The following is a 16,940-nucleotide window of genomic DNA, read 5'->3' as shown; positions in this document are numbered from 1 at the left end:
ATTTGAAAAACATTATTTTTGAAAATTATAAGGGGATTTATAACCAGATTATTGGTATTACAAAATTATAGCAGGCTTTTTTTCATGTAAAGATACATACTGAACAATTTGAAAGAATAAAAGTATATGTCTCTTTTGGGAACCCTTGAACTTGCTTTTTAACGTTTTACAGATTTTGGCTTGCATCATGAGAATGCAAGCTAATAAATCTTATTTTCTTATAACACTAAGTGCTAGCTGATTTATTTAATTTTTATTCATTGGGACAAAAGAAAAAATAAGACTGTCTCGGTACAATACAAGGTCACAACAAAAATTAATGTATAGGCATTTTCCCTGTTGTAATCAGCAATATTTATACAGCAGAATTTACATAATAAATACAGTGAATAAAGTGGGGAATTGTTTAACATATAAAGAACAAGGGCTTTGGAGTCAGGCTTGGATGCATTCAAGTCCATTTCTCCCATATCCTAGTGGTGTCACACCAGGCAGATTCCTTTACCTCATACCTTCCTTTGAAGGTATGATGTCTAGTTCTCAGAGATGTTGTGAGGCTTGAATGAGAAGGCATGTGAAGAACTGAGCACTGTGCCTGGTGCTGCATATGCATTCTCTGAATATTGGCTGCTATCAGCTGGTATTGTCAGGCATATTATTTTAGCAAACATTATTGTTTCCCAGATAGTAGATGTTCTAGACATGAATTTATTAAACAATCCCAATATTGCTTTTTTTTTTTTTTTTTTTTTGAGTTGGAGTCTTGCTTTGTCGCCCAAGCTGGAGTGCAGGGTGTGATCTCGGCTCACTGCAACCTCCGCTTCCTGGGTTCAAGTGATTCTCCTGCCTCAGCCTCCTAAGTAGCTGGGATTTACAGGCATGTGCCAACACGCCCAGATAATTTTTTTGTACTTTTGGTAGAGATGGGGTTTCACTATGTTGGCCAGGCTGGTCTCGAACTCCTGACTTCATGATCTGCCCACTTTGGCTTCCAAAAGTACTGGGATTACAGGCTTGAGTCACCGCACCCAGCCCTCCAATAATGCTTTTTATTTAAGACTACATACTAACATTGCAATTTAGTGTAATAGAAAAACTGGATGGGTATGGTGGCTCACACCTGTAATCCCAGCACTTTGGGAGGCCTAGGCAGGAGGGTTGTTTGAGGCCAGGAGTTTGAGACCAGCCTGGGGAACATAGTCAAACCCCACCTCTATGGCCAGGCACAGTGGCTCATGCCTGTAATCCCAGCACTTTGGGAGGCTGAGGTGGGTGGATCACCTGAGGTCAGGAGTTCGAGACCAGCTTGGTCAACATGGTGAAACCCTGTCTCTACTAAAAATACAAAAACTAGCCGAGCGTGGTGGTACATGCTTGTAATCCCAGCTGGTTGGGAGGCTGAGGAAGGAGAATTGCTTGAACCTGGCAGGCGGAGGTTGCAGTGAGCTAAGATTATGCCACTGCACTCCTGCCTGGGTGACAGAGTGAGACTCTGTCTCAAAAAAACAAAAAACAAAAAATAAAAAAAAACACCCCACCTCTACAAAAGATAAAAAAAATTAGCTGGGCACGGCCAGGCACTTTGGCTCACGCCTGTAGTCCCAGGACTTTGGGAGGCCAAGGCAGGCGGATCATGAGGTCAGGAGATCGAGACCATCCTGGCTAACATGGTGAAACCCCATCTCTACTAAAAATACAAAAAATTAGCCAGGCGTGGTGGCGGGCGCCTGTAGTCCCAGCTACTCGGGAGGCTGAGGCAGGAGAATGCCGTGAACCCGGGAGGTGGAGCTTGCAGTGAGCCGAGATCACACCACTGCACTCCAGCCTGGGCGATAGAGCAAGACTCCATCTCAAAAAAAAAAATGAGCTGGGCGTGGTGGTACATGCCTGTAGTCCCAGCTATTTGGGAGGCTGAGGCTAGAGGATGGGTGATCCCAGGAGTTTGAGGCTGACATGAGCTCTGATCATACACTGCACTCTAACCTGGGTAACAGAGTGAGACCTTGTCTCAAAAAGAAAGAAAGAAAGAAAAACTAAGTAATGAGTATACCCTAATGATCTTGAGAGGGAGGATACTGTTTTGCAGCTGGATTATGTGAAGTAATGCACATTTCTCATAGAAACCTGCTAGTTAGAGGGGAAACGCTTGTGTCTTTTAGTCTGATTTGTATAGTCCTATTGCTAATATCTTCAATGGGGCCTACCTGTCCTCTCCCTCATAAGAGTCTCCTAAATTAGTCTCTCCACTTTGTGTCCTACCACCATTAGATTCTTCACAGATGAATTTTCTTAAACCACTACTTTGGTCCTGTCATTTCTCTTCTAAACCTTTAACTATTTCCACTTGATTACCCAGTTAAATCCAACCTTTGACCATATCTTTCATCCATTGTGTTATCTGGCCTAGCTTTGCCCCTATATTTTCTTTTTGCTTGAATGTCTTCCTTTGTAGTGAAACTTAAATGCCCCTTTTCCTTGAAGTTTTCTGTAATTCTTCATTGGTTTTGACTTCATGTGCTCCCCTTGCTGTAAAAAATCTTTATAATATTTTGTGATTCTCTTTCAAGCAGACACGTATTTACTGGTCCCTACTATGTGCTGGGCACTGTGCTGGATATCCAGCGTAGAGTAAGGAATGAGAAATGTTTCCTGTGCTCTTAGAGCTAGTGCCTTATGATCCAATATTGTGCCTTGTATTTTAATTATTTGTGTTTTAGTTTCTCTCTACTGGATTAGAAGATCCCTACGGTCAGGTACCATATGATTATCTCTGTCTGTATATCTTAGCCTGTAGAACATTGCCTTGATTAATTGTATGAATATTCAATTTGTTACAAATCTGTTACTTTGGTAATGATTGTATTGGAAAGCTAAGAACCTGTGTGTATTACTGATACTGCGACTCTCATTTGCCTTTAATTTGTAGGTTTGTTGGGGCCATGTTGAAGAGGTTGAGCTCATTAATGATGGCTCCGGACTAGGTTTTGGAATAGTTGGAGGAAAAACAAGTGGCGTGGTTGTGAGGACTATAGTTCCTGGAGGATTAGCAGATCGAGTAAGTCAACCTTCCTTGTTATCATTTTAGTTTTATAAAATTTAAGTCGTATGAATTGAAAGGTAATTTTATAACATGAGTTACCAGGATATATGACTTAATAAATAGAATTTAAGTATAGCTTAAAAATGATTTATTCTGTAAGTATTATTAGTATACACTCTTGTCTTATTTTAAACAGTTCCTAAATCAACATTTTTGGGGTTTGTTTTGCTTATAATTGACAGGCTTCATGATTACATCAGAGGACAATTTTTTTTATTGAAGAGCATTGTTAATGAATATTGCATTTTGAACATCTGTGTTATTCTCCTCTAGTGTGTCTTTCGATGACCTTAATGATAAAATCAGAAGATACAGGGATTATAAACATTTGTCCCAATATTATCATGGTAATTTTCACTTGAATTAAAATTTATGGTCTTATAAGTTAAATGACTACGTTTCATTGTTTAGCAGTGTTTAAACTGAAAGTGGGCTATTAAAAAAATTAGCAACTATTTCTGCTTAATTTTATATTGAAGAAATGTTAATTACTACATTTAGTTTTTAGAAGTTAGTTTAGAAATTTGACCCTGAAGCCACTTAATAATAAGCCCATATTATATAGAATAGGCATGATAGATCAGAAATAACTTTAGTTAGTCCCATAATCAGAATGATATGTAAAATTTCACTGATTATTGCCCAGTTACGTATAAATTTATCCCTTCTGATAGACATACATAAGTAAAAATGAACTTGCCATGCAAATGCAGCTTCAAGGCAAGTTCCTTGGCTCTTCATTTCTGATCACGATTGCTTCACCTTATGCAGCTTGTGGACCCACTGATGTCCCTATCATTTCAGCTCCTAAGAGTATTTATTTAGAATAGCGGTTGTCAAAGTTTGGTCTGTGGGCCTCTGGAGGGGTCTGAGAGCCTTGCAGGTGGTCTATGAAATCCAAACAGCTTTTACAATAATACCACAATGTTATTATCCCTTTCACCCTGTTAACATTTGTACTGATGATACAAAAGCAGCTGCAGGCTAAAACTGCAGGTACCTTGGTGCAAAACAAGGCAGTGGCCACAAACTGTTATAGTAATCATTGCATTCTTTTCTGCCATGTGCTTTCAACAAAAAAGAAAAAAAATGCCATTTTACTTGAAGTTTTTTAAGATGCAGTAAAATGATTAATTTTAGTAAATTTTGACCATTTAGTGCATGTCTTTTGAATATTGTCAAAATAACAAGTACCACGTAGCATTCTTGCTATGTACTGAAGTATGATGGTTGTCTTAAGGAAAGTCATTTGCAAGATGAATCTGCTACCTTTTTTTTTTTTTTTTGAGACAGAGTCTCGCTGTATCGCCCAGGCTGGAGTGCAGTGGCACGATCTCGGCTCACTGCAAGCTCCACCTCCCGAGTTCACGCCATTTTCCTGCCTCAACCTCCCGAGTAGCTGGGATTACAGGCGCCCGCCACCTTGCCCAGCTAATTTTTTGTATTTTTAGTAGAGAGGGGCTTCACCGTGTTAGCCAGGATGGTCTCGATCTCCTGACCTCGTGATCCGCCCACCTCGGCCTCCCAAAGTGCTGGGACTACAGGCGTGAGCCACCGCGCCCAGCCGAATCTGCTACTTTTTATGTGGAACACACTTTTATTTTTATAAAAATAACTGCAGAAAAATTATGTTTATCCAGACTTGGGTATTTGGAAGATGTTTTCTTGAGAATGGATGATGTGAATCTGTTATTTCAAGGTAAACAACTGGCACTGTTTATTAGCAACAATAAAATTTGAGCTTAAGCAAAAATTAGAATTTTGGAAAATTTGTATTTTACCATGAGCTTGACATTTCCCTAATATTTAAAAGCTTTTCTAAGGCTGGGCATGGTGGCTCATGCCTGTAATCCCAGCACTTTGGGAAGCCAAGGTGGGAGGATCTCTTGAGCCCAGGAGTTCGATACCAGCCTGTGCAATATGGCAAAACCCTGTCTCTACAAAAGACAGAAAAGTTCACTGGGTATGGTGCTACTTGGGAGGCTGAGGTGGGAGGAGGTGGAGGCTGCTTTGAGCTGAGATTATAGCACCGAACTCCATCCAGCCTGGGTGACAGAGTAAGACCCTGTCTCAAGAAAAAAAATAAAAAGAAAAGAAAAGAAAGGCATTTCTGATTAGATTGTTGATTGACATTAACCAATATGATTGTCTTGATATTATATGATGAAATATGTCAGTATTTGGAAGGTCTGCATAACTGTGAATCGATATTTTCCTTTCTTTTTTCTTTTTTTTGAGCATAGTCTTGCTCTGTTGCCTAGGCTAAAGTGCAGTGGTGTGATCCTATCTCACTGCAGCCTCGATCTCCCAGGCTCAAGCAGTCCTCCTACCTCAGTCTCCCGAGTAGCTGGTACTACAGGCATGTACCACCATGCTAGGCTAATTTATTTTCATTTTTATTTTTTTGAGACAGGGTCTTACTCTGTCACCCAGGCTGGAGTGCAGTGGTGCGATCTTGGCTGACTGCAGCCTCTGCCTCTGGGGCTCAAGTGATCCCCCCACCTCAGCTTCTGGAGTAGCTGAGACTACAGACACAGGCCACCATGCTAATTCTTGTATTTTTTGTAGAGACGGGGTTTCACCATGTTGCCCAGGCTAATTTCAAATTTCTGAGCTCCAGTGATCCTCCCGCCTTGGCCTCCCAAAGTGCTGGAATTACAGGTGTGAGCCATTGCACGCGCCCAGACTTATTGTTTGTAGAGACAGTCTCGCTTTGTTTCCCAGGCTGGTCTTGAACTCCTGGCCTGAAGCGACCTTCCTGCTTAGGCCTTCCAAAGTGCTGGGATTAAATAGGTGTGAGCCACCATACCCAGCCTCAATATTTTCTGAAGACCAATATGTGATATGACAAAATAATATGTAGCTAAAAGATCCTTTAGAAAATCAAGATAGATCAGTGGATTTTAATAAAATAGCATCTGAAAGTTTGTTGATATGGTTCCAGATTCTACATTGTAACTGTATGAGAAACCACCACTTGCCAAGTTTTGGTGTGTTATCAAAGAATAGGCTGAAAGGACTATTATAATACCCCTCCCCTTTCCAATTATATATCTGATCGAGGCCAGATATTCTTCATATACTTCATCCGAAACAGTATATTGTAACATATTGAATGCAGAAGCAGGTGAGTCCAGCTGTTTTCTTTTAAGCCAGATATTAAAGAGATTTGTAAAAATATTAAACAGTACCACTCTTACTAATATATCTATATACAGAAAGAGAGATGGGGTCTTGCTCTGTTGCCCAGGCTGGAGTGCAGTGGTACAATCTTGGCTCACCACAACCTCTGCCTCCCAGGTTCAAGCGATTCTCCTACCTCAGGCTCCCGAGTAGCTGGGACTACAGGCATGTGCCACCATGCCTGGCTAATTTTGCATTTTTAGTAGAGATGGGGTCTCACTATGTTGGCCAGGCTGGTCTCGAACTCCTGACCTTGTGATCCACCTGCCTCGGCCTCCCAAAGTGCTAGGATTACAGGTGTGAGCCATCACGCCTGGCCAATATTTTTTGTTTTGGAAAACATAGCTCTTTTAAAAATATATACACATTAATATACATAAATATTGATAAAAATTAACATTAAATATTAAATATTTTAAAAATTCCTCAGCACCAATTTTTGCATGTGTATACATTTGTGAATTCATCTTTACCAGATTTCTCCAGAGAAACAGAACCAATAGGATATGTGTGTGATTATTTTAAAAAAGATATTATTTTTAAAAATTGGCTCATGCCATGGTGGGGGCCGGCAAGTCCAAAATTTGTAGGGAAGGCCAGGAGGCTGGAAACCCAGACAAGAGTTGATGCTGTAGTTTGTTTTTGAGATCTATAGGGCAGGCCAGCAGAATGTCTCAGGAAGCTCTGTTACATTCTTGAGGCAGAATTTCTTCTCTAGGAAATCTCAGTTTTTGCTTGTGAATTCTTCAACTGATTGGATGAGGCTCACCTACATCATTGCGGGTAATCTTCCTTTATTTAAAATCGACTGTTTGTATATGCTAATCACATTTACAAAATATCTTTGCAGCAACATCTAGATTAGTGTTTGACCAAAACAGTCAGCACCACAGCCCAGCTAAGGTGGCACATGTAATTTAACTGTTGTACCATCCATTACCACAATCAAGATAATGAGCGTATTCATTACCCCCAGCCGATTCCTGTACTACTTTGTAATTCCTATCCCTCCATCCTTAATAACTTTTAAGAATGTAAAGGAGTTCTGTCTTTATCCATTTAGTGTTGCTATAAGGAAATATTTGAGGATGGGTAATTTAAAATAAAAGAGGTTTATTTGGCTTACAGTTCTGCTGGCTGGAAAATTGGGCATCTGGGGAAAACCTCAGGCTGCTTCCATGGTGGAAGGTGAAGGAGAGCCAGTGTGTGCAGAGATCATGTGGGCGGCGAGGAAGTGGTGGGTGGGGGGCAACTCTCTTTTTAACAATCAGAGTGAGAAGTCACTGCACTAAGGAAACTCACTGCAGAGAACTCAGAGCAAGAACTCACTGCACCAAGCCATTCATGAGGGATTCACCCCCATGACCCAAACACCTCCCATTGGGCCCCACCTCTGACAATGGGGATGAGATTTCAACATGAGGTTTGGGGGGGACAAACATCCAAACTGTAGCAAGTTCTGAGACCAGAATGTTTGAGAATGTTCACTTTATAGACCTTTAAAACACATCTGTGGCTGGGTGCAGTGGCTCATGCCTGTAATCTCAGCACAAGTGAGCCGGGTGGATCACTTGATGTCAGGAGTTCGAGACCAGCCTGGCCAACATGGTGAAACCCCATCTCTACTAAAAATACAAAAAATTAGCAAGGTGTGGAGGTGCATGCCTGTAATCCCAGCTACTCAGGAGGCTGAGGCACGAGAATTGCTTGAACCTGGGAGGCAGAGGTTGCAGTGAGCCAAGATCACGCCACTGCACTTCAGCCTGGGTGACAGAGCAAGGCTCTTTCTCAAAACAAACAAACAAAAACCGCACACATCTGTGGCACAACACGATATTCTTCAAGGATTCTTAAAAAAAATTTTTATAACCTGGAAATAATAAAATATTGCAGAAAATTTTGGGATGCCTTTCTTTGTATTCCCTCCCTCCTCCTGCCTCTGCCTTAGCAATTTTAATAGGTTTGTTTGTTGGAGTGGCATTTTTTTTTCCAAAATGCAAAGTGGAGTGGTTATTGTGAACAACAAACAGTCAAGTAAATTTAAACAAAATCCAATAGGTTTCTTTACTGTAAGAATTTTCTGAGCTTTTAAAATACTAACATGCTTTATGAATTTTCACAAGAATAAGATGTGCAGAGTTTCCCAGATTAATCCCATTGAGGCATTGTTGGAAAAAGCCCAAGTCTTATTTTCGCCCTTTACTGGAAGGGATCATCACTATTTCAGATCATCAAAGAGGAGGTAGAGGGTATGCTTGTCATAGGGTCATAAGTGCTCAAAGAGAAGCAAGTACTTATGCCAGACATTGTTATCTGCTTAATGTACATTATTCTCATGTAACCTTCAAAACACTCTTAGAAGTTTTATTCCCAAATTATAGATATGGAAACCATTAAGAAATTGCCCAAGGTTACAGCAGCTAGGTGAGCCACAAAGTCAGCACTGAGCCCATATCTGTTTGATGCTGAAGTCTGAGCTTTGTCGTTTGAATTTATCCAAAGTTAATCCTAGTGTTTTCCTTTTCCTGATATACAACTGTGCACAATTGTTCACATCCATCAACAGGGAGTAGCCAGCTCTAGGAACAACAGAGCTATTGTCTCTTCTAGGGCATATGGTAAGTCCTAGACATAGCAGACAGAGCAGTATTCACTTCTCCTTTCCTGTCATGTCAGCTGATGACACATAAAATCTCTTCAGCCTTCTTGCTATAACCAACTTATCTGCTTCCTCAGCCTGGCCCCATTTGTTGCTTGTTACCAGTCAATGTTATGCTTGCTATAACTCATGAAACGACTTAAGCTGCAGCACCCTCAGGCCCTAGGCTATGGCACAAGATGTGGTATACACCCTCCCTATTGTCTACCTTTGGAGAAATTCTTCTCAGCACACCTACATCCAAATTAGCCTCTGAAAGGAAAGAGCATAGGATTATAGTGTGTGAGCTTTAGAATCAGACAGATGAAGGGTTGAATTCTGGATCCACCTCTCACCCTGGGCAGTTGACTTCTTGGCTTAATTCTATGTTTCTAAAATGGTCCCCAAGACCACCAGATTTGATGACCTGCTAGGAGGATTCATAGGACTCAGCATACAGTTATACCCACAGCTGTATTTATTACAGTGAAAGAATACAAAGCAAAATCAACATGGAAAAGGTGCATGAAGTGGAGACTGGTGGAAACCAGGCACAAGCTTCCACGAGTCCTCTCGCCATGGAGTCACATAGGACACACTTAAGTCTTCCAGTGGTGAATTATGACCACACATCTGAAATGTCTGCCATGGAAGCCCATCAGAGACTCTGCACAGGGTTGTTACTGGATGCTGGTCACATAGGCACACACTGTGTAGCATATACCGAAGTCCTAGACTTGCAGAAGAATGCAGGTGTTCAGGAGAGACTACACTTTAGGCACCTAGAGCCATTTTTACCAGGGAATGGTGAGAACCCTCACAGAATCTAAGCTCCCAGGTGTTAGCCAAGAGCTAAACTTGTGAGAAGGCCTTTCCAAGGAAAGTAGTCTTAGGCCTGCCGTTGACGCTTTTTTTTATTTTTTGGCAGGAGATAATTTTGCTTGCCTTAAATAAAAGGCTGTGTGAAAATTCAATGTTAATCAATGTAACATGCTTAGCACAATGCCTCTTAGTTCCCAAAATGCTTATAACCCACTGAGAGAGAAATGTATTCTCATTTTGCTTAAGAAGGATCTGAGACTTAGGGAGGATAAACAACTGACCTTTGGCCATACACTTTGTCCAAAGTAGAGCTAAGATTTGAACTTGGGTGCATCTGACTCCAAAGCCCTTGTCTTTCTGTTGTGTCCTGCTACTAATGATGAAAAAGAAATGAAGTAGAAAATAGCATTTATTTATTTTTCAAAATTGATTTATAGGAATCTTTTAAGAAACATTTGTTGAGATCTAGTTACAATGTCCAATCAGTTAATATAATTGGGCCAATTCCATGGATAGAGAAATTATATGATATTAAAATGGTAGCTAAAAGGCCTATCTCCTTGTAAGCCTCAGAGCCTCTCCAAAATTCACAGTGCTTGAAACACTCACCTTGAGAACATTCTATCAGTTGTGGCAAGAGTTAAACATTTTTTTGGGAGGTACTTTTTGTTTTGTTTTGTGTGACATTGATAACGGGCAGTGTAAAACCCTTGAAGTGCAGAAACCTCTTTCATGTGGTCTGGGGAAGTTCTAGGGCAGTCAGGTATACCGGGATACCTCGTTGCCTTCAGAACACAGCCTATTTAAAGGTTGTCATAAATTATTGACATTTGGTATGAAGCAGTTATAATATGAGTCTACTGACTACCCAGTAACCTAATACTAGGAAGGAATGGAACCAAGCAAGGGTTTGAGGGTGGATGTGAATTTTGAGAGACTTTCAGTGTAGAGTAAGGAAGGCCCAGCTTGAGGTCACTAAATGGTTGGTTAGTCCCAAGCAATTTTGCTTTGAGTGATTATATAAACAGATATTTTCTTTATCTTTAAAAATCAGTTAATGAGTGCTCTGGGAATTTGAGTAGGATAGGATAGTTTCTTTAATTCCTTTAGGTAAAGAGTGTATTTTATTTTGTAAAGTTACCCTTTTCTATCAATGGCATGTTGCCTTTTGATTGAAGACCAATAATAAAACTGGCCTGGAATCAAACATAGTTATGATTTCATTTTCTGAGTTGTGGAAGTATTTGGTGCCTTTTCTTTTCTTTTCTTTTCTTTTCTTTTTTTTTCTTTTAAATAGAGACAGAGTCTTGCTCTGTCACTTAGGCTAGAGTGCAGTGGTGCGATCCTAGCTCACTGCAGCCTCCAACTCCTGACTTCAAGCAGTCCTCACAAAGTGCTGGGATTACAGGCATGAGCCACAGTACCTGGATTCGCTTTTTAGTTTTTGAAGAAACAAATTAGATTTCTTCTTTTGTAGCTCAGGTCTGAATTCCTATAGGTTTAAAAATTTTTTTTAAATTATTATCCACAACAGCATATCAGAGAAGTTAAAATGCAAAGTAATGTGAGTTTTTTTTTAGCCCAAAGTTGCTACTTTTTTTTTTTTTTTCTGAGACAGGGTCTTGATCTATTGCTCAGGCTGGAGTGCAGTGGTATGATTTTGGCTCACTGCATCCTCCACCTCCCAGGTTCAAGTCTTGTGCCTCAGCCTCCCATGTAGCTGGGTTCATAGGCGCACACCACCATGCCCAGCTAATTTTTGTGTTTTTAGTAGATATGTGTTTCACCATGTTGGCCAGGCTGGTCTGGCGACAGAGTGAGACTCCGTCTCAAACAAAAACAAAAATGAAAACTCCTGACCTCAGGTGATCTGCCCGCCTCGGCCTCCCAAAGTGCTGGGATTACAGGTGTACATTCACTGTAAGTATGTGATACCCTATTGCTTCAGCTGTTTTAATTTTTCTGCCTTTCACACTATCTTTGCCATTATGCATAATTTTTTTCTCTTTTGAAAGAATCTATGGATTAATAAAACTTTTATATGTGAATGTTTGATTAGCATGCTACGTACTTGAATCTTGGCATAGCTATTTATTGGTTTTCATTGATTGATGATTTCTGTTAAAGAACAAAAGGGACTTTATGCCTTTTAGTTTCCTCACACAGAAGACAGGTTATGGAAGGAGAATGTTGATCAGAAAATATCAATAAAATGCAGACTGGGGCTGCTGGACTTAGACAAGGTAGCTGTCATTTTGGTGTCTTCCTATCAATCTAATGACTATTTTTGTACTTATGAATTCTTTAGAACACCTGCTTTTCTGTAGGAAGAAAATGTTTGACTTTCAGTGACAGATGCAAATTATCGACATCATATTAAATTAAGAGTTGAGGTAAAATAGGAGAAAAATAATGCCTAGGAAGTGACTAAAAATATACTTTATGATAAAATGCCCTTCTTTGGCCAAGCCAAGTATGAAAACACTTATTAGACATATATATTTTTAAATTTTTTGATCAGTGCATAATTCTGTTGAAGAATAGTTTGATTTACAGAGGCAACTTTACCCTTACTTTTCATCAGGACCACTGACTTTCTCTTAAGTAGTTGCTTATTTTGTTTCAAGTCTGTTGCATGGATGAAAACAGAATATCAGATTATCACTATTAAAGTAGAAATCCAGCAATTCTTCATTCCTTTTTTTCATAACAATGTCCTCCTTGCATCTGTTTCTGTTTTCTTACTCTTTCCAGATGTTTCTGAATTAAATTGCATTTCTGCTGCACCACTTCTCTCCACTTCCAGTCCCTTCTAGTGGCTTCTGCAGCATTTACAACAAAGCACAGAGCTTTGTACGCATTATTTCAAGCTAAAGCATTCCTTCATTTAGGTTCCTGTAAAATTGGAGAAAAGGAAGGATGGAGAATAGACTTTTCAGTCTAAGGGTTTTTTAAAAAACTTCTTTCTTCAGAATGTCATCTTTAGCTTGCAGTGGTGCCACCTGGAACTAGGAATTTGAAGCTCAGAACCGGATTAACCCAATAGCCATTGCTCTGTTCTCAAGCTTTCTCTCCATGTTGCAGGATATCTATTTTTTATCTTCATTTCATTCAAACTTTTTGAGAGTTATAGGCAGTTTCTTGGAGAATAGGAAAGCAGTAAATTTACTATCTACTAGCAGCCTTTGCATGTAGGAGATTGACTTGCTGCAGTAATGTTACTCTGGAGATACTGAAATATAAGGCAAATAACTGAATGAGAATAGTCGTCAGTGAGCAACTTGGATTCAGCTTTGGTTCAACCTTTTTATCAGCTTTGTGACCTTGGTCAAGTCAGTCAAACTTTTTGTATCTCAATTTTTTCATTTGAAAGTTGTCGTTCTCTAAGTGAGATGGTACATGAAAGTGATTTTGAACCTGTAAGGTGCTCTGCATGTATAAGTTTAAATAAAGCCAGCTGTGTTAACATTGTGGTATCTTTAATACACTATAATAAAGTGAATTCAGAATTTTTGACTAAGCAAATTTAGGAAAAATTTTGTAAAAATTAGCTTTCAAAAATTTCTCAAAGAAGGGAAATGATGAACACTTTGAACAGATACTCATTTTGATAAATTATTATTTACCTTCTGTGTATGAAATATACATACATATAAAAGAACGTATATAATATCTGTACACTTTTAAATGATAATTAAAACAATAATTATTTGCAAGACCAACTTGGGCAACAGAGTGGGTCTCTATCTCAACAAAACAAAACAATAATTACTAGTGTATAATACATACCACCTAGCTTAAGAAATATAACATTATGTATCTTTTCTTTCAACTCATCTGGAATCTTGACTTGTTTATTTATTTATTTTATTTTTATGAGATAGAGTCTTGCTGTGTCACCCAAGCTGGAGTGCAATGGCGTGATCTTTGCTCACTGCAACCTCTGCCTCCCAGGTTCAAGTGATTTGCATGCCTCAGCCTCCCGAGTAGTTGAGATTACAGGCGTGCGCCATCACACCTGGCTAATTTTTGTATTTTTAGTAGAGACGGAGTTTCTCCATGTTGGCCAGGCTGGTCTTGAACTCCTGGCCTCAAGTGATCCACCCACCTTAGCCTCCCAAAGTGCTGGGATTACAGGTGTGAGCCACTGTGCTGGCATAATCATGACTATAAATACCTCCTATGTGCTAATGACCTGCAAGGTGTTGTTTGTTTTTTTGTTTGTTTTACCTCTCCCCAGCTCCCAAATTTAAATGCATAGTCTGGATTTCTCTACTGAACTTCAGATTTGTGTATCTGGCTGTATACCTGTTACCTCCACTTGAATGTCTAATAGGTATCTAAGACAACAGCTCTGAAACTGATCTCCTGATTTCCACCTCACCCATCTGTACCTCTGTAGTCTTCATCTCAGTTCATGGCAACTCTGTCTTTCTAGTTGCTCAGGCTAAAAACTTGGAGTTTTGACTCCTTTTCCTCACTCACAGCCCATATAGAAGCTATCTGCAGATCCTATTGACAGTTTATTAAAAAATATATCTTGGCCGGGCGCAGTGGCTCATGCCTGTAATCCCAGCACTTTGAGAGGCCAAGGCAGGTGGATCAAAAGGTCAGGAGTTTGAGATCAGCCTGACGTGGTGAAACCCCGTCTCTACTAAAAATACAAAAATTAGCCGAGCATGGTAGTGCCCACCTGTAATCCCAGCTACGCAGGAGGCTGAGGCAGGAGAATTGCTTGAACCTGGGAGGCGGAGGTTGCAGTGAGCCAAGATCGCGCCATTGCACTCCAGCCTGGGCGACAGAGCGAGATTCTGACTCAAAACAAAACAAAAAACTATCTATCTATCTATCTATCTATCTAGAATTTCACTTCTGAACACTCCAACTGCGAACCACACCCAAGCTATTGTGGATTATTGCTAAGGCCTCCCAACTGGTATCTTTGTTTCTATCGTTTCCTCTTCTGTAGTTTATTTTAAGTACAGAAGCTTGAATTATGTTGTTAAAGTCAGTCAGGTAATGTCACTCCTCTGTTTCAAAACTCTGCTCGATGCCTTCTCTTCCCAGTCATGCAAAGAAGATGCCCTATACTGTCTGACTCCATTAGCTCTCCCATCTCTTAGACTACTCTTGTTTTTCCTCATTTTCTTGTAGCCGCACTGGCATCTTTCTATTCCTCAAACATGTCACTGAGGATGTTGGTTTTGAAGTTCCCAGCTTTATGCTGGAGGCTTCTGTTCTGACCTTTCCTTCTTGAGGCCCTGGCCTTTCTGTCCTCTTCCTTGCACACATGGCCATTAACACCCAACTCTAGGCCATTAGGCATGAGCTTATACCCTCAAGCAAAGGCCTTTTTTAGAATACTGATTACTTTTCTCATTTTGAGCCATTCCTTTGTGTTCTACATGAAATTCCTTTACTCTCGCCCTTTCAGCCAGTTATTAACAGTATTCCATTTTATTCAACATTTTAGGTGGCTTCTTTGTCAGCCATTTTGCCGGAGCTGAAAGTCTGATGAATTGTTATTAACCAGTGAAGTTACAGCATTGATTTCTCAAAATAATTTTGTCTTTTTCTTGGATTGAAGGATGGAAGACTCCAGACAGGGGACCACATCTTGAAGATTGGTGGTACAAACGTGCAGGGAATGACCAGTGAGCAAGTTGCACAAGTTCTAAGGAACTGTGGGAATTCAGTCAGGATGCTCGTTGCTAGAGATCCAGCTGGTGACATTTCAGTCACCCCTCCTGCCCCTGCAGCCTTACCTGTTGCCCTGCCTACTGTAGCCAGCAAGGGCCCTGGTTCTGTGAGTATACATATCATTCTTTCATTTTAAACCAAAGCCTGGGTGTGACACACTGTAAGATAAATTCTTTCAACTTGAAGCACCACATTGGTGTGAGTTGCATGCTCACTAGTGAAACAGGAAAAAAAAAAACTCATTTGGAGACATTAGACATGTTGGTTTTCTGTTTCACTGTTTCTCAGGGTTAAGTCATTCAGCCTCCCTGAGCGTCAGTGACTTATTTATAAATTGAAGAATAATAATACTTGCCTTGTCTATTTCATTGGGCTGATGAGGAGACGTCCAGGTGGTAGAAGGAAAACTGTACAAACACTGGCCGATGTGTGAGAATTATCACTGGTAGCCACAGACTGGTTAAAGGGAATGGATATCAATAATATTTATTATGCTAATTATTTTAATTATGTAATAATAATAATAGTTATTATTTTTAATTATCAAGCACCTGGAATTGTTCAGGTCCTCTGAAATCTTCACAGTAATTCTGCCAGATAGGCCTTATTTTACATTTAATAGATGAGGAAAATAAAGTCAAACATCATGTTAAAGACCTTATAGGGAGTAAGTTGCAAAACTGGAATTTGAATTCACATCTTTCTGGTCTATTCCAAACTCCTTACCACTATCTCAACACGGGCTTTTAATGAAGACATAATAAAGTAAAAGCAAAGAAATAGGTTTTTTGTTTGTTTGTTTTGTTTTGTTTTGTTTTTGAGATGGAGTTTCGCTCTTGTTGCCCAGGCTGGAGTGCAGTGGCACTATCTCGGCTCACTGCAACCTCCGCCTCCCAGATGCAAGTGATTCTCCTGCCTCAGCCTCCCAGATAGCTGGGATTACAGGCATGCACCACCACGCCTGGCTAATTTTGTATTTTTAGTAGCGATGGAGTTTCTCCATGTTGGTCAGGCTGGTCTTGAACTCCCGACCTCAGGTGATCCGCCCACCTCGGTCTCCCAAAGTGCTGGGATTACAGGCATGAGCCACCATGCCTGACCAGAAATAGGTTTTGAAGGGAGGGTCCAGGAGGAAGAGGAAAGAAAAGAGAAATGGGCCGGATGTGGTGGCTTACACCTCTAATCCCAGCACTTTGGGAGGCCAAGGTGGGTGGATCACCTGAGGTCAGGAGTTCAAGACCAGCCTGGCCAAGAAGGCAAAACCCAATCTCTACTAAAAATACAAAAATTAGCCAGATGTGGCGCAGGCACACACCTGTAGTCCCAGCTACTCAGGAGGCTGAGGCTGGAGAATCACATCAACCGAGGAGGCAGAGGTTGCAGTGAGCTGAGATTGCACCACTGCACTCCAGCCTGGGCAACAGGGCAAGACTCTGTTAAAAAAAAAAAAAAAAACACACACACACACAAAAACAAAACAAACAGACAAAAAAAAAA

At 40.3% G+C, this 16,940-nt stretch overlaps 1 protein-coding gene across 6 annotated transcripts in view; it reads left to right on the top strand.

Moving 5' to 3' along the window:
- Window positions 1-16,940, top strand: part of PATJ (PATJ crumbs cell polarity complex component) — a 425,559-nt gene that overhangs the window by 26,583 nt on the left and 382,036 nt on the right. For all 6 annotated transcript variants that reach the window (XM_055235148.2, XM_055235146.2, XM_063613334.1 and 3 more), the window contains exons 7-8: window positions 2,927-3,055; window positions 15,331-15,549. In XM_055235148.2, the coding sequence (XP_055091123.1) occupies window positions 2,927-3,055; window positions 15,331-15,549 (348 nt within the window). The remainder of the gene's footprint in view (window positions 1-2,926; window positions 3,056-15,330; window positions 15,550-16,940) is intronic.

This window comes from Symphalangus syndactylus, chromosome 19 (genome assembly GCF_028878055.3).
Source record: "Symphalangus syndactylus isolate Jambi chromosome 19, NHGRI_mSymSyn1-v2.1_pri, whole genome shotgun sequence".
Lineage (NCBI taxonomy): Eukaryota > Metazoa > Chordata > Mammalia > Primates > Hylobatidae > Symphalangus > Symphalangus syndactylus.
The sequence above is the reverse complement of the archived record's forward strand: the minus strand, read 5'-3'. Positions and strand labels throughout refer to the sequence as shown.